Raw genomic sequence first — 17,120 nt, forward strand, 5'->3', positions numbered from 1 at the left:
TGAAAATGTTATTTGATGGTAACAACTGGCATACACCAGAATCGGTGGAAATTGCCATGGCTTTTGTTTTCTAGCAATTGAGGATATTTTGTTACAAATGTTGCCAGTGAAACAGAAAGAGGAGTTGTAGAAAGCGTGAAATGTTTTTCTTTGTACATGTGATTACAATTTGATTCCCTTTTAGTTTCAGTTCTTAACAGAAAATGTATAAATGAATTAAGAACAGTGTTAAAATATTTCATTATTAGAAGAGAAAGAATACTAAAACAGGCTTTGTGTTTCACTGTAGTTAAAGGTGAGAGAAATACAAGAATCAAAAAATTGTTTACAACACTATAGTGATTTCAGGATCTTGTGCGTTGGCTCGCAATAGGATTTTTTTTTTTTTTTTTTTTTAATGCCACTCTTGGTAGATTTTAAATCAGAGGAAAATGTATTTCTGTTTGGAAACAATAGTTCCTGCTGTCTTACAGAACCAATGTTTGGCCTGACAGCATCTCTTTATGTAGGATATGATCTTTGCTTACAGATGTGGTAGCGATACTGCATTTTAGTGGTTGTGTTTGTTCCCTGACAACCTAATTCTTTTCCCAGCATTTCTAGGAAATTATCTGTCCGCCCTTTTAAAAAGTATTATTTGGTTCCCTCACATACGTAACACTGTGGTTTCAGAAATCTTGTAATTTGATAGATCTCTTTTCTTTAGAAGCATTCCTAATGAACACATACAGGATTTTAAAATTTCTTTTTTTCCCCTCCCTTCCAGGTACCTGGTTCATTGTCTGCAATCAGAGCTTAGTAACTACATGCCAGCATTCCTTGACGATCCAGAGGAAAATAATCCTCAGAGGCCTAAAATAGGTTAGACTATTTGATCTTTACTTGTGTCTTCTAAACTATACAATTAATTAGTAATAAATAGAATTTTTCCTAACAGTGAGAAGACATTTACAAGTTGCTCTAACTCCTGGGAATTGTTTGGGTCAATTTTGTATGGACGATAAAAAGGACAGTAGTGACATTCAAATGATCTATATTGGATTTAGAAATCATGGAATAGTTTAGTTTGGAGCCTCTGAACTAAACCTCTGAATGTCATCTAATCGAGTGTCTTGCTCAAGGCAGGTGCAACTGGATCAGGTTGTTCAGAGTATTACCAAGTTGAGTTTTGAATTTCCACTGAGGGATAGAGATGCCACAACATCTCTGAGTAACCTGTTCCGGCAGTTGACCACCCTCATGGTGAAAATAATTTTCTTATATTTAATTGGAATTTCTCATGTTGCAATTTTTGTGCTGGTTTGTCTGTTGTTCTATGCTATTACTGTGCACCTTTGAGAGGGGTCTTGTTCTGAACCCTCCTGTTAGGTAGATGAAAACAGCAATAAGTTGTGCCCTTAGCCTTCCCTTTCCGCAGGATGAACCAAATTCACTTCTCTGTCCCTCTTTTATGTCCTTTTCTTGAGTCTCCTCATCATCTTGGCGGCGCTCTGCTGAATTTGCTCCATTAGATCAGTATCTTCCTTGTGCTAGGGAGTCTAAAACTAGATGCTGTGCTCCAGGAGCAGTCTCACAAATGCTGAATGCACAGGAGGGATTGGTTCCTTCACTGCTGCTAATAGCTTAGTATGCAGCTGGCTACCTTTCAAGCAAGGACATGCTGCTTAATCACATTCAACTTGATGTTTATGCATCATTTTCAGCAGGGCTACTTTCTATCCAGATGGCCCCCAGCTCATACTGTTGCATAGACTTGTTCTTTCCCAGATGCAGGAATTGGCAGTTGCCCTTGAACTTCGTGAAGTCCCTGTCAGCCTATTTCTCCAGCCTACCGAGGCCCTTCTGGAAAATACTGCTGCCCTTCAGTGTATCAGTATTTCCCCCTAGTTTGGTATCATCTGTGAGTTTGCTGAGGATGCACACTGTCCAATCACTCAGGCCATTAATAAAGTCATTAAACAGTATCAGTCGCAGCCTCAATCCATAAGGAAAGCCACTAATAGCTGACTGCCAAGTGGAAATCCACCAAGTCCAGCAGTCTAGCCAATTCTCTACCTACATTATCATCTGTTTATCCAGTCCTTATCTCAGGAATTTCACTATAAGGATGCTATGGGAGAACCTGCTAAAGTACCTCTGGGTACTAGGGTTAAGCTGACTGGCCTTGTAGATTCCTGCCAAGGATCCCTGCCATGATACTTTAAATTAAAGATAGTGCTTCCACAGCAGTGTCAGCCTTCCTGGGCTGTTCCTGTCCATGGGCGCATTCTGGTCATGTGTGCTATTCCACTATTTCTGTAATCCCAGCTCAGTGACTGTGCTCAGACTTCTAATGCCTCTTGTTGTTTTCCTTGCTGAACGTATTCATGCACAAGCCCCTGAGATGGGACCCCAAGCTGTGCTTTTCATGGGCGAAGTGTGAGTGCTCCCTATGTTCTGTAGCCCGGTGTCTAAAGAAGAAAATGGAAAATGTAAAAAAATACTCAAATGTGAAGGGATTAATTGGGGATACAAGGTTAGGAAGAGTTAAGAAGATAGCGACATTCTGAATAATTGAAGTAAAGATGATCTGCAGAACTATTAAGTACAGTCATTCTTTCAACTATGAAGAGTATTTATACAAAATTCATACATATTTTCTGGTCTTTTGGGTATTAGGCTTGCTGCAGTTGCTTTTTTCTTGTGTTGAGCGTTGAAGGAAGAATATAAAGATATACTGTTTTAAGTGCCCTGCACTATGACAGAGAACTTTCTGGGATGCAAACCCTGAAAAAGTAGCGAACTGACACTGGAGTAAAGACAGATGATGTTTATAGTTTCAGTTATTTTTGAACTGCTTTATAAATTTCTGTCTTACACAGATAATTTTTTTTCAGTCACAATCCTGTGTTTCACTGCTAAAGAAATTAATTTGGTGTGGCCTCTTCAATAAAGATTTCAGATAAAAGTATTGTCTTAAAAGAAGGCTTGGAGATAAATGTTCTACTTGCGTTCATATGTGTCACCAGGAACCATATAAGGATGTTTGCTCTTGGTGAAGCTAATAGGAAGACCCTCTTGCTTTTTACCTAATATTGCAGTGAACTAATGGGCAAAAGGAAATTTGAATAATATTTTAAAAAACTAATATGTAAACAGGAGATGCATCCTGCAGTTTAAGTACGTGGTGGGATGTAAATAGTTTTTGCTGTAATTTTTGAGTATAGTTTGATAATTAACTGTAACGAGCTATGGAATAATTGCAATATGCATTTGAAACAGTAGAATATAAAGTTTTTGACTTGTTATTAAAAATAATAGAAAAATGAGTTTATTTGAGGACATGATTTCAATGTCAGATATAACCAGTGATATACTTGTATACTTATTTCCCCAAAATAATTTATTTTCATTTCAGGATTTAAAAAATCTTGATATTTCATCTATCAGTTTAATATTACTCCATCTTAAAAAACATGAAGCTGCAAATTTATTTCTGAGACTCTGTATAACTTAAATACACATAGGTTCCACCTAGCATTTGCCAACATGGGTTAGGTGTCTATATTATTATTTATGGCCTAAACCAGTTGTACATTGCAGTATGCGAATGATTTACTGTCTGTTTTATCTCTGTAGATGATGTGCTGCATACATTGACCGGAGCTATGTCCCTCTTGCGACGATGTCGAGTGAATGCTGCTCTGACTATACAGCTCTTCTCCCAGCTGTTTCATTTTATCAACATGTGGCTTTTTAACAGATTAGTTACGGCCCCAGATTCAGGGTTATGTTCACATTATTGGGGAGCTATTGTTCGTCAACAGTTGGGCCATATTGAAGCCTGGGCAGAAAAACAGGGTTTGGAATTGGCTGCTGATTGCCACCTGAGCAGAATAGTGCAGGTGAGTGTGTGTATTTCTGATTAACACTTCTCATAATTGTATATTCAGAGAGAATATTCATATATTCTATGTTCCTAGAGAATAGCATGTGGACAAGTGTAATGTGTGTGAATCAATCCTGGAACATTGAAATAGCATGCAAAAACACAAGATATGTTTTGAATATCATTAATATTTAAGTTAACAAGTGAAATTAATAAGCCAACATGCTGTTCAATTTCTGTTTATAAGACTGACTGTAACTATGCTGAATGGAGACAAGACGAGTAGCTGAAAAATTAATATGCCTCATTTATGATAGGTTTAGTATTAATTCATCTTGTAGGTACAGGAGATATATTTAGTGATTGTTTTGGGGATATTTCTGTTGCTTCTGTAAGAAGTCTGGCTTCTTGCTTTGTCTTTTCCTATGTCTCATCTAAAGAAGACTCAAAAACAAGGCTTAAGGTTTCATTCTGGTTTGGATTTGTCTCCTGTGATTTGTTTTTTTTTTTTTTTTTCCTCTCCTAGGCAACCACATTGCTTACCATGGACAAATACTCACATGCAGATGTTCCAAATATTAATAGCACTTGCTTTAAGCTGAATTCTCTGCAGCTACAAGCTTTGTTGCAGAATTATCACTGTGCTCCAGATGAACCACTCATCCCAACAGTAAGTCTCTTGTATCACTTACTGTGCTGTTTTACATACCCAGGGAATACAGACTTAAAGTAAAAACACTGGCTGAAAATAGCTATCTCACTGTTGAATGGTTTGGAATTGTTCCAAGGAGAGTCAGAGTGGGCAATCTGCTCTCCGTGCAATAAGTAAGTATCAGTGATATCAGCCTGCTTCTGGCCACCAGCTTTGGTGTGTGTACTTCACTGCAACTCAAGCAGGATATTACCAAAAATCTCTCTTGCACTGAGTTGGAATGTAAGGTAGCACTGCATGTTGAGCATACTCAGAGAGTATACTCATTCGTGGATGAAATCCAGTAAGACAGTGGAGGAGAGATGCGCAGAGCACTCCCTGAAGCTACTTCTATATATAACCACAAGGAACAAAGATTGAAAATTTGACTATAGAAACCAAATGAAAGACGCAGGAACACTAAGCCTTGTTTTACGTGGGGGATGTAAAAATCCATGAATCTTGAATCCCTCTATATAAGCAGCAAACAGATTGTCATTTGATGGACAAATGGATACATGGAACATATACATATAGATAGATAGATATATCTGTGGGGTGTTTTCAATTATCTTGATATTTAAGACATAACTGAATATTAAGATTTATCCATGGGAAACATCTTTTTGGCAAAAGTCTAAGCGGAATAGTTGTGCACCAAAGGTAAAACTTAAAAGTTCCCTGCTGCACCTTGAGTCATCTTGCTTTCGTGTTGTGTGCTTCTACAGTGTTGTGTGAAAAACAGGTATCTGCTGTAAGAGAGATCCTTCACGTTATACTGAGTTCCCAGGAAATGTAGTTAAATTAGTTCTATAAAACTTCAATACTAGGGAACTGTCCTCGGTGGGTATATGTGTCCTGATGGAGCTGAATATCCTGGTTTATGCAAGTTGTCTGTTTTCTTTCTGTATATTTAGTCTTACAGAAGTAGATATTCGCTCAGCAAAGTGTCAAAATTTTAAAGCTGTCTGTGATTCCACCTCTGCACATACATGTTCTCTGCTATATATTTTTAAATATAGCTCTCATACCAAGTAAAAACATACATGACAAGTTTTGAAAATATTGAAGCAAAAATAAATGCTTCTGTTATATTCTCTAGCTACATAATCTATGGGATTCAATCAAACAAAGCAATGCAGTGTACTGACGGTACATAGTGGAACCAAAGAGGTTTTATACCTGATAATTTATTTTCCAAATTGCTTTCTTGCAGTCTTAGTATTTCCTTAATGTTAGGGTTTTTTTCTTAATGATAATTATACCTTTACAGTAACAACGTGTTTCTGCTTTCTGTCTAGGAATTGATAGAGAATGTAGTAACTGTTGCTGAAAATACGGCTGATGAACTTGCTCGGAGTGATGGCCGAGAGGTCCAACTGGAAGAGGATCCTGATTTACAGCTACCTTTTCTTTTACCAGAAGATGGCTATTCCTGCGATGTTGTCAGGAATGTTCCAAGTGGTTTACAAGAGTTTTTAGATCCACTCTGTCAGAGAGGTTAGTTCTTCTGTTGTTTTACAATGATGGTCTTTTTTTAGTGTAGTGAACACAGAATGCAAAATATATTTTAGTTAAATGTAAACCACTTTGTTTTTCTTTATGTATGTTTCAGTCTTTTTACACTGTGTTCTTCAAGTGTTTTGCAAACAAAAAACTTCTTCTTTTGCAACCCCTAAAAAGTATGCAGAATTTTTTAATCCTTACCCTTTCTCCCTGTCCCTTTCATTCACTTTCAAGGTGCTAAATAAGCAGTGCTGAGTTACTAGTGCCTACTGAAACTTTGTTTTGTCTTTGCTTCAGAGGTTTTTTGGATTTTGGTGCTAGAGCATCAAAAATTTACATAAATGTAGATTTTGTAGTACTTCAACAATTTCACAGTCAACTTACTTTAAAAGCTAATGTAAATTAAGTAGTCAAGTCACTTTTTTTATTCATCAGCTGCTTCCGTGTAATATTAAAAACCCATGAGCTTAAAATAGTTATTTTACTGTTCATCAACATGGGAATGTATGATTTGGGCATTTGTAGTCCAACAAAATTTCAGGTGATCAGTAAAGAGCTTTTGTGGTTAGATGAAAGTCCCAACTTGAGAAAGTAAAGCAAGGGTTTCTGTCCGTCAGAGCATTTACAGTGAATGAACAAGTTATGATCCATATCTTGTGCTACTCGATTTTATTAGAAGATTTTTTTTTTGTTACATAATTTTTAAATAGTTTTCTGCTTAAAAAGCAGTTGTTTAAAAATTTCCACAGGAATATCATGGTAGGTAAGACAGCAAAGGAAGCTAACAGCAAAGCAGACTTACTGTGTCCTACAGGGAAGTTTTGCACTTGCTGATTCCAACTTAGTTCATCAAAAAGCCATATTCTTGCATTTGAAAAAAAAAAAAGAGTAGGAAACTGACTGTTTTGAAAGTACGGTGAGTTATAGAGGATGAAGTCTTAAGACTTAGTAAATTCTTTAATTATTAAGTATAACTAATTTACCATACAAATATCTGTATAGTTATTACAGGTAAGGCCTTTTTAATGCATACATACAACATTTTACTTTTTAGATATCCCTTAAATTATGCTGAGGAACTAGTTTCCAGAAAATCAGTGTAAACTGAATTACTGAAAGATGGTCTTTGTGAGGAGAATTTCATCTATTTGAATGGAGTGGTTTGTAATTTGAATGTGATGTGGATTCTCACTGTCTGTTTTAGGAGACAATGTTGGATACCTCTCAGCTGCTGTGGCTGCTTGTTCCAAAACTCTAGGAATTGTTCAGCTAACAAAAAACAAATCAAACCCTCACTTCTAATTGCATAGTTGCATTAAAAAAAGTAATGAGTCCAGGTGAAGCTTCACTTCTGCTAAATCTATGCTGAAACTGGTTAGCTAGACTCTGCAAAGCAGAAGATTTTTGTATTGCTGTCTTATTCATAGTTCTGGTGGTCTGTATTCTAAAAGATGTCTCTTTTTAGTCTGGTTGATGCAAGCAATGTTTTGCAGCCCAAGAGTTTTCTATGAGCTTGTGGTGGTTTTAAATACATAATGTTTCTCAGAATCGGCAGCTATAGAACTGTAGGACTTTGTAGATACCGTAAAATCTTAGTTAGCATGTAATGGCATCTAAGATGGAAGATTTGACATACTAATGAATATGAAAAGATAAATAGTCCTGTTTGGTATTTCCTTGTGGCAGGCTATTTGATTTTAATTAATCTGAGTAAACACCATGACTATGTTGATGTTACTTTGTCTTTTAGGTTTTTGTAGACTAACACCTCATCCACGGTCACCAGGCACGTGGACAATATACTTTGAAGGTGCAGACTATGAAAGTCACCTGTCACATGAGAATGCTGAGCTAGTAAGTATTGATTCAGTGAATAATTGTCAAAACTGATATCTTGGTGAGTCATTGTGTTTTATGTGATGAGTTTTAATCCACATTAGGAAGAACAGGCTTCATCATTAAATATGTAGTTCATCACATTATGTAGTTCATCAAAGAGAAGGCTCCAGGGTGATCTTTTAGCAGCTTTCCAGTACCTAAAGGGGGCCTACAGGAAAGCTGGAGAGGGACTTTTTACAAGGGCGTGTAGTGATAGGACAAGGGGCAATGGATTTAAACTGAAGGAGGGGAGATGTAGATTAGATATAAGGAAGACATTTTTTACACTGAGGGTGGTGAGGCAGTGGAACAGGTTGCCCAGAGAAGTTGTGGATGCCTCATCCCTGGAAGTGTTCAAGGCCAGGTTGGATGAGGCTTTGGGCAACCTGGTGTAGTGGAGGGTTTCTCTGCCCGTGGCAGGGGGGTTGGAACTAGATGATCTTTAAGGTCCCTTCCAACCCTAACCGTTCTATGATTCTATGATCAGTGATTTGGTGAATTTAAAGGAACTACTTGCAGATTTTTTAAGTCAGTGTTTTTCTAGGCTGTGGCATGGTATAATTCTCATGTAAGCAAACTTTGTCATGTTCCCCCACCTTGGAGTTAAACAGTGAAGAAATTCCTTTTAAACATAGGCAAAAATATGTGTGGACATGCATCTGTAGGTAACTTATAATGTGAATGGAGCTGCAGGCTGCTTTTATTTATAAATTGGAAGTTACCAACTAAATTCTTTAGTTTTTCTTTCTACTTAATAAAGAAGGATTTCGAGGTGGCTTTTTTCTGTTGTAGATTTTTTGTTTGTTTTTCTGTTGTGTTGGGGTTTTTTTGTAGAGATTTTATTTTTGAGGGGGGCAGTTTTGGGTTGGTTTTTGTTTTGGATTTGGTTTTGGTTTGTTTGGAATACGTGATAACTAAGAATATTAAAGTTATAGAACAACTTGGTTTTGGAAGGATGGTGGCTTTATGTGAACTAATTTTTAGAGTGACTAAAAAAAATAGCTTCATATTTATGATTAGGATTTCAATGTTATTAGAAAGGCAAACATGAAACTAGAATTATGTTCTTAAGACCTTCTGTGAAAAATACTTGCCCCACACTATTCAAAGGAACTTGAAAGCTTCGTTTACTCTGTTCAGAACCCGACATTTGTTAGATGGCATTATGCAGTCTTTCCGGAGTGGCCTAAAGAACATCTTTACTTTATGTAGAGAGCATCTCTTAAATCTGTATGACTGATACAGCAGAGCCCCGTCTTGAACTGATAAGTCAGGCTCTGCAGGCTTGGTAACTTGGTAAATGGACATTTGACTGAGAAAGGTATAGCAGACACGATCTTGAGACATCAAGTTCTTCCGTCTCACTTTGTTGGTCTAAAGAAATTCATTTTTTTAGAGCTAGTGGGGAAAAAAAGATAATCTGAAGTTATACTAGGTACTTGCTGTTTCTCATACTAAGAAAAAGCAAAGTAGAGTTCTGGCCAGTCTTTAGAAAGGCTTGACAAGGCTGGATGAGTGGATGCTACTATTTCATCCATGGAAATGAATACCATGTAAGATGGTTTAAATAACCTGATCTAATAATTCTTCTCTCTGGTGCGTGTGTGTTACTGGAAAGTGCTAAGCTTGAGAGTTCTAGAAGTCATTAGTCTTTGTGTCTGAGCGGTGCTTTAAATGCCAGTTCACAAATCACCTCTTGGTGCAACGTGTCTACATAATCCAAATAAATGTTCCATTTTATAGCTATGAAGTCTTTCCCCACCCCACCCCGCCCCAAACCAAAACTATTCTCACAATTCTGCTTCTGTTGGTAGTCTGGGGAATTACCCAGTCTAGGCAGTCCTCAAATTTTCACTTAAGAATTTTTTATTCTTAGACCAAGAGAGAAATTCAGTGTAGACTAATGTCAAAATTGCGTTCCTAGTGGCGTACCTTTCCAATGTATATGTTTTTGTTGAATTAGTTTAATGTTTCTATTTAAAATAATGGACAAAATCCTAAATAAAGTAGGAAGAGGTTCTGTTCTTTCGCCATCCTTGGCACAGAATTGCTAGAATATTTGAGCTGAAAAGCTCTTCTAATACTTGAACTTAAGCAAAAAAAGTTTGTGCATTTTTTTTAATTAGTTTCTTTTGCTTATATTTTTGCTTTGTCATTAATCTTGTGGAACTTGCAGTTAGCAGGTTTTAATATGAATACAAGCTAGGGTGCTTCAATTTACATGCTTCAGCTAATGAAGACTGACAGCAACTTTTTGAGTAGAGGGAACTGAGTGATGCAAAGATACAAAAAAATTACTGGACGTATTTAGGGGCTTGGGCTGTATTCGAGTTACAGAGTTTTCAGAAGTGAAAATTTTTGGAACTTTCTTTCAAGGCTGTAACTCTGCCTTTGAAATTAATTGGCCTCTTAATATCTTTGCAGAATTACTGCAGCACTAAAAACTGAGCTCTGTGTAGATTGCCCTCACCTGTCTAATAGGAGCCTATTGAGTGAACTTTGAACTAATGAAATTTTAATTAAAAGCTACTACAGTTACATAGACCTGTTACATTTCAAATTGTGAATCATTAATAATCTCTTTATTGAGTTAGAGAAGGAGAAACAATGAGTCGACTTCAAAGCTTTGACAGTGTTCGTAACACAGGTGTAGTACTTCATGATGTGAATCCATATTAAACAAATATTAGAGATTCTACGTTTAAAATGGGGTACCAGAAATATTATTCAGGCTGTGAGATCTGCTGCTGCACTAACAATTTAGTTTTGATCGTAGATGAACTATTTTATGTAGTAATTTTCCAAGCCTGTCAGTGAATGTGAACTCTTTTCTTTTTTTTTTTGTCGCCTTTCCCTTTCCCTGTTTGACAGGCTCAGCCTTTGAGGAAGGAACCTGAAATTATCACTGTAACACTAAAAAAACAAAATGGAATGGGCCTGAGCATTGTTGCTGCCAAGGTATGGAAGTCAGTTTGTGTAAGTGTTACTGAAAAAAGCTTTGTTGTTTTGTTGTGGGGTTTTGGTTGAGGGTTTTTTTTGAGTTTTTTTGGTGTTTTTTTTTTAATCAGCCTGCTATGGAATATGTTAATGGAAAAAATTTATTTCCCTGAAGTTTGTTGTGCACATCGTGTTGATCATGCTTTTATTCTGGCTGGAGAATGTTTCTGTAAAATACGCAGATGTGACCAATACAAAAGGAAACGTGATATGGATGTAGTTATTGTGACATTTAAGTTTAAACCTCTATTACAGGTTTATTCATTTTTCAGAGCCAAAAATTGGCAATATTATTAAATGGAAATGACAAACAGGCTTGTTTAGTGCTTCTGCTGAAAAGTAGAAAGCAGGCAGTATGTATAAAGAATAAAATGTGTATTTTAATTAGGTGAATAAATAAAATAAGTCATAAATACGTTAAAGTTTGTATACGTTCTGCGATGAAGACAACACCTTAACTTTTGCACAGCGTGCAGATGACTATATGACTTCAGTTTTACTTCTTTGTAGTAGAGCACTACAGCGTATTAAGTAGCTTGAAGAAGGGTATACCTCTTGTCCTGGCTTGCTGAAATTGTGGGTGTGTGCTGCTCTTAGTAGCACTGGATAGTAATGTATAGAATGCACATATAACTCCAGCCACCAGATGGAGGACTCCACTAGTTGATTGATTTTTGCTTTATTAACTGGGTCACATGGCAGACATAATCTTTGAGTTTTAAGCTTGTTACAAATTATGCAATGGTGATACCCGAAGTCATTTTAATTATGTGGTGTACAACAGATAGAACAAGTCTTTGCTAATGTCTCTTCACCTTCAGAATGCTGTAGTCCTCCTTGTCACTTAGTGCATGGGCTGAAAACATGATTGTTTCACTGCATTTAAGTTATTTCACAGTTAATTGCTTCTAAACAGTGCTTTTTTTTTCCTACAACTTTGCTCATTTCACAGTCTGTTCTTGAAATGGTAACCTTGCATGGTATCAGCTTTTAAGATTTGTTTATGACATCTGTAGAGGAATACCAGGTCTCAGGTGTATGTTGCTAACAATCAGCAGTTATTGAGGAAACTATTCAGGATCTGAAAAATGTAACTGAATATTCTGCTATTATTTTGGTGGAGTCAGTTGATAGTTTGAGAAGCAAATGCTAGATCTTGAGATATGCCAGATTAAATACGTATCAGACTTCTGACTGCTGTCTGCATTTCTGTTGAATGTTTCAGAATGTGCAGTGGAAATTCTTTTTTTCACTTCAAACTGTGAAATCTGATTTTTTTCATGTAGAGAGAAGCAAGATGTAACAGGAGGAAAAAGTTTCCCTTCTCACTGAAACTGGCTGGCTTCTATACATTGTTTTAACAGCTGACACTCTTAACTTCCATTAGCAGTGTGTAACAGTGCTACCGATCAGCGTGTAAGCTTGATTTGAAAGTTTTTTTACAAGTTACTTAACTAATTTTATGATTTCTTTAACATGATCAGTGATGGAAGCAGCAGCCTTCATCTCAGCATAGTTGCAGAAATGCTCACTGATTGAGGCAGTGATTGCATTTCATCTTGCTGCTGCGTGCCTGCCGCAATGTTGGAATTCTGGTTTTGAAACCATTATGTCTTAACTGAAATAAGCAAGAGGTAGATTTTTGTTTTAGTTTCAGTGTATATGGAATAGAAACTTTTGCTTAATTTGAAGTCAGCAGAACATTCATTGCATAGAAATAATCATCTAGCATTGTTGAAACAAGTCACTGTAGTAGTTATTAAATCGGATTATTGTCAAGGGGTCATTTCAAGGGGTTCCAAGTTTCTTATTGTAAGTAATTAATAGCATGTTTCTCCCATAATAGGCTTCATAAAAACAACAGAGTAAGGAAGAATACATAGGCATTAACTTTCTTCAGTCTGGCCAGATTAGAGTACCGAGTGTGACTGAGATGCTAGCAATAGTGGGTGGATTTTTTTTCTTTCTGTTCCTATCTTGTTGACTTTTACTAATAGTTTTTCTGACATGTCTCAAGACATGTATCTTTTACCAGCATAAAAATTTTAATTTTTTTCCTTTGACTGAGGAAGATGTCCAGTAGACTATTTGTTAAAATTTTCTAAACATTAACTGAGTAGAATATGTGAAATGAGTGGGAGAGGTGAGTGTGAGAATAGATTTAGGTTTTTCTAACTTTTTTAATAGTAAAAGGTTGGCTATTGAGTGCTTATATGAAAGTACCTTACAGTTAAAGAAATGAAAGTTCATGTTCAGCTTTAGAAATACACAGTTACGGCTGCCATGCACAGGATCCCAGTTTGATTGCTGACCCAGTTACATTTACTGAACTATTGGTTTCTAGAGTGCTTCAGAAGTGCTGTAACAAAAGAAAATGCAGCAGCTGTTCAACAGGTGGCCCTGCTCCAACCAGTGAATGACAACCCTGAATCTATTCAGCTTTTGTTAGGAAAACAGTTGTTTTTTTCCTGGGATGTGACAAAATAGTTGCTCTCAGTAACATGCTGTGAGAATGCCTTTGCATGTCGGTGCAGACTGCCTTTCTTCTTAAGTCTTAGTGGGCTCCTGGTACTGTTGCTGGCTTTAAATGAAGCTGGTTAAAATGTAGGCTGGTGATGTTCTAGAGATGGATGAAATGGGCAGATTCGCAGAGACTGTAAAGAAAAATAATTCCTACTGACTGCTTTTCTTCCATTTACCCATTGCAAAAAAAATCTACGCTTTCCTAGTAAGATGAGCTCATCTCTGAGGAAACATCTAACAAATTTATCCTTTTATAATTCTTTGAGTTTTTATCAGTCTGCAGGGTTTTGTAGGTAAGTAAAGTCTATGCCAATTAAGAGTTTTTAAGGGGGAAATTAGATACCTTACCTTACATACACCTTCCATGCCAAATGTTCTTAATTAGCAAGTGATTGTCATGCCTTCTCTGCTGCAATCAAGAGATGACTGGAGTTCATCTCTGGAGTTTAGTTGGAGCTAAAGTTATATAAGCAGAGAAGTGGCGCAACTTGCACTGAAATGCTGTGCACCTGCTTATTCTGATGATAGATTCAGTTTGTGATACTAGGTGATTGCAAATGCATCGACTTTAACGTAAAAACAAAACCGAAGGAGGTGAGTCAAGGAGTATATGAAAGTGTTAGGTCCCTGAGGAGCCCTGTGTTTGATCCTCTTTCCACCTAAGGACAGGTAAAATGTTAGGTGTGTTACTTCTAATTAAATAAAATACAAGTAGCTGTGAAATAGAAGTTTGACAGACTCGCCAGGAGTGCTGGAGAGAGCACAAATACTGTGCATCACCCAGTTCAGCTCGCTTTCTGCGAGGGTGTTTTCTGAGGCAGGACAGCCCCTTTGAGCAACCATGTAGTAAGCATGTACGCTATATGCATGCATAGCAGAGAAAACAAGTTTAGTTCTGAAACAACTGTTAGCTGCCAGGGCACTGTAAACAGTGTTGTGTTTGTTTGGGTTTTGTTTCGTTTTTTTGAATTGGGAAAATACCTAACAGCATTTCTTAAACTGAGTACTTTACAGAGATTTTTATTTTTAAGTTAAATTGTATAGCTTCAGATGTGATCCAAAAAGGTAACTTGTCGTTCTGCCCTTTTGTAAGTGTTGCATGTTTTATTACAGTAATACTCCTGTAGCTTTATTAGCAGTAGCTTTTGTAATAGGTATATGGAAATGTAGTTGGTAGGAGTGGTCGGGCATCAGGAACAGTATTGCTTTTTGAGGTTGTGTGCAGAATTTGGTTGCTCTAACCCTGAAAGATGTTTTGATGTTAAAAGCTGCCTGACTCCCAACCACATTGCGGTTAAGTTTTTATGAAATCCAGATGATTTGGAAGCAGCGTGTGCATGCAGTTTACTTTAAAAATATATCACTTTTTGGGGACTTTTGCATGTGACTACTTAGCCATCTGTGGGCCAGCACATTACTTCCTGTTTAATTTGGAGGGGTTTTGTCTTTTGTACAAAAGGGCTCCCTTTTTGTTTTTTCTAGCAGTTTTCAAAGTTTAATAAAGCCTCTAAAGTAAATGGAAGTCAGAACAGCATAACTGATTACGTAAGAGTCTGAATATTGTATTGGTTATAGCTGGTGTTGATAAAACGCTACACTGTGTCATAGCATCCAGCTCCGAGTTATCTTGATGGGTGTCTTGGAAAATCCAGCAGACTAGAGCAGTAGTTGCTGTTGAGGGCTGAAAGAGAAGTGGAGAATTGTTTTTTTTCTTTCAAGGATCTGTAGTCCTGGAGATCAAAATGTGGTTTTCTGTTGTTGGAAGAACAGAATCCATGGTAAGTCTGTTCAGGTTTCTGTTGGGACTGTTTTTCTCTGAAGTTTTAAATACTATCCCTGTACTTTCTCCTGCTCTCTTGCTTGTTTAAACCTGCCAGTAGTTATTTGTTCGTGTAGCAACAATGTAATACAGCATGCAGTTAAATATAGTCAGATGTTAGTAGCTAACTTGCTAAAATCTAGAAAGAAAAAACTAATTATTTAGCTTGTTCTTCGTATGCACTTCTCAAATTTGTGGAAGTGACTATTAATATTTAAAGTTTTAGGTGTGATAACTACTGTTTTACTGTGGCAGAGCATGAATAGCATGACCTGTGATCTGTTTACTTGTCATATCAGTTGGCTTTAATCCAGGTTTGTCTAAAAGTCTGTTTTCTTCTTATAAAGTCTTAGTAGAATAGTTAAAATTGACATCCCAAACAGTATATGTAAGATTTTTAAAACTCTGTAGGCGCTTCTGAAAAGACCAGAACCTGCAAATACGTTGCAGTTAGTGTAACTTATGTTCAACACATTCACAGAGCAGAGCATTTGAATTCTGTTCAGGTTGCTACTGCACAAAAGAAGGTATTCTCGTGTTCTGTGAGAACGATAGAGCAGGTTTTGTTGATTAATCTTCGCATGTTCATTATGCTCATTAGTGTGCTACAATTTAGTTCTTTAAAGTATGGCACACTTCTGCTTCTTGCTCAGTCATCTTTTATTAGTATAACAGAAAGTTACCTTAAAATACATATACACACACACGTGTGTGTGTGTATATATATATATATGCCTCTACTGGCATATAAATCAGAGTGTACTTTCTAGGGGTTTTTAACAGATGGTCAGATTAAATCTTTTCATAGCACTTGCTAAAATAGGATGAAATGGTGATAAAGTGTTTCTTTTTTAATAAAAGCATTTCAAACACTGAGTGTGACAGTCAATCAATAAATATTCTGGGGAAAGAGCTTACTTTTTTAGAAAACATCTTAAACCATAAAATATTTGTATTTTTGGGAACCTTGTTTGTTCTTGTGGTTTTATTAAATCATTCCAAATTGCTTTAATTTTTAAACCATTGCTTGTCATTTTATATTTAACAGTCAATTTAAGGTGTTAAATTTAAGGAACGTTTGAGACCAGCAGGGATATCAATTTCGATGTGAAACTTTTCTGAAAGTTTGTGTACAAATATCTTGTAGTTGATCTATGTAGAAGGAACAAGCTTAAACATTCTCTTAAAACGAATATTTTTTTTTCCCAAAATTGAACATTAGATATATAGTTAATAATACTGGTAATATACAAATTTGATTCTCTCTACTCTGCTTTGCAAATATAGACAGTTGATGGGATTTTTTTTTAACTGTTTGTTTAGCTCTTTCCTTGTGTTCAAGGTCTTAAGATTTCTTAAGATTTCAGATACTTCAGTGTCTGAAGTCTTGTGTCTGTGCTTTCTAAGTACTTAAGGAAAATTTTTGCCTTTTCCTCCCAGAATGAATTAACTGAAATGTTTGAGTAAGAAGAATTAGAAGTTCCTCGTTTTTTTTAATGTTCGGTAGTAATTCACATCAGTGATCTGAACTACTGATGTTGCCTTAACAGGCTTCTTAGGAGGAGCTTCAAGTAAAAATGCGATATTTGTCATTTCCAGCACAGATTTCTCAGCCTAGCAGGAATAAGATAGTATGTAAGTTGCTGATTGAATCGTCATCATGAACAAATAAGTAGCAATGTGTTAGCAATTCACCTGTTTCTTGTTGATTCATAACTTCCAGTGGGGTTTTTCGTTAAATTTTGGTACCTGGTAGATGTTCTATAAAATTTTGCTAATACTTTCATATGCTATGTAAAAATTAAAGCTTATGCCAGCACAGCATGATTTGTCTTCTA

At 36.4% G+C, this 17,120-nt stretch overlaps 1 protein-coding gene across 13 annotated transcripts in view; it reads left to right on the top strand.

Moving 5' to 3' along the window:
* Positions 1-17,120, top strand: part of AFDN (afadin, adherens junction formation factor) — a 131,184-nt gene that overhangs the window by 78,949 nt on the left and 35,115 nt on the right. For 12 of the 13 annotated variants that reach the window (XM_086626995.1, XM_086627003.1, XM_086627033.1 and 9 more), the window contains 6 exons: positions 767-861; positions 3,619-3,884; positions 4,395-4,538; positions 5,861-6,059; positions 7,816-7,919; positions 10,815-10,901. In XM_086626995.1, coding sequence (XP_086483121.1) covers positions 767-861; positions 3,619-3,884; positions 4,395-4,538; positions 5,861-6,059; positions 7,816-7,919; positions 10,815-10,901 — 895 coding nt within the window. Of the gene's footprint in view, positions 1-766; positions 862-3,618; positions 3,885-4,394; positions 4,539-5,860; positions 6,060-7,815; positions 7,920-10,814; positions 10,920-17,120 lie in introns of all 13 variants that reach the window. The other variant, XM_086627087.1, reaches the window with a different exon arrangement.

Source organism: Tauraco erythrolophus, chromosome 2 (assembly GCF_009769465.1).
Source record: "Tauraco erythrolophus isolate bTauEry1 chromosome 2, bTauEry1.pri, whole genome shotgun sequence".
NCBI classification, from domain to species: Eukaryota; Metazoa; Chordata; class Aves; order Musophagiformes; family Musophagidae; genus Tauraco; species Tauraco erythrolophus.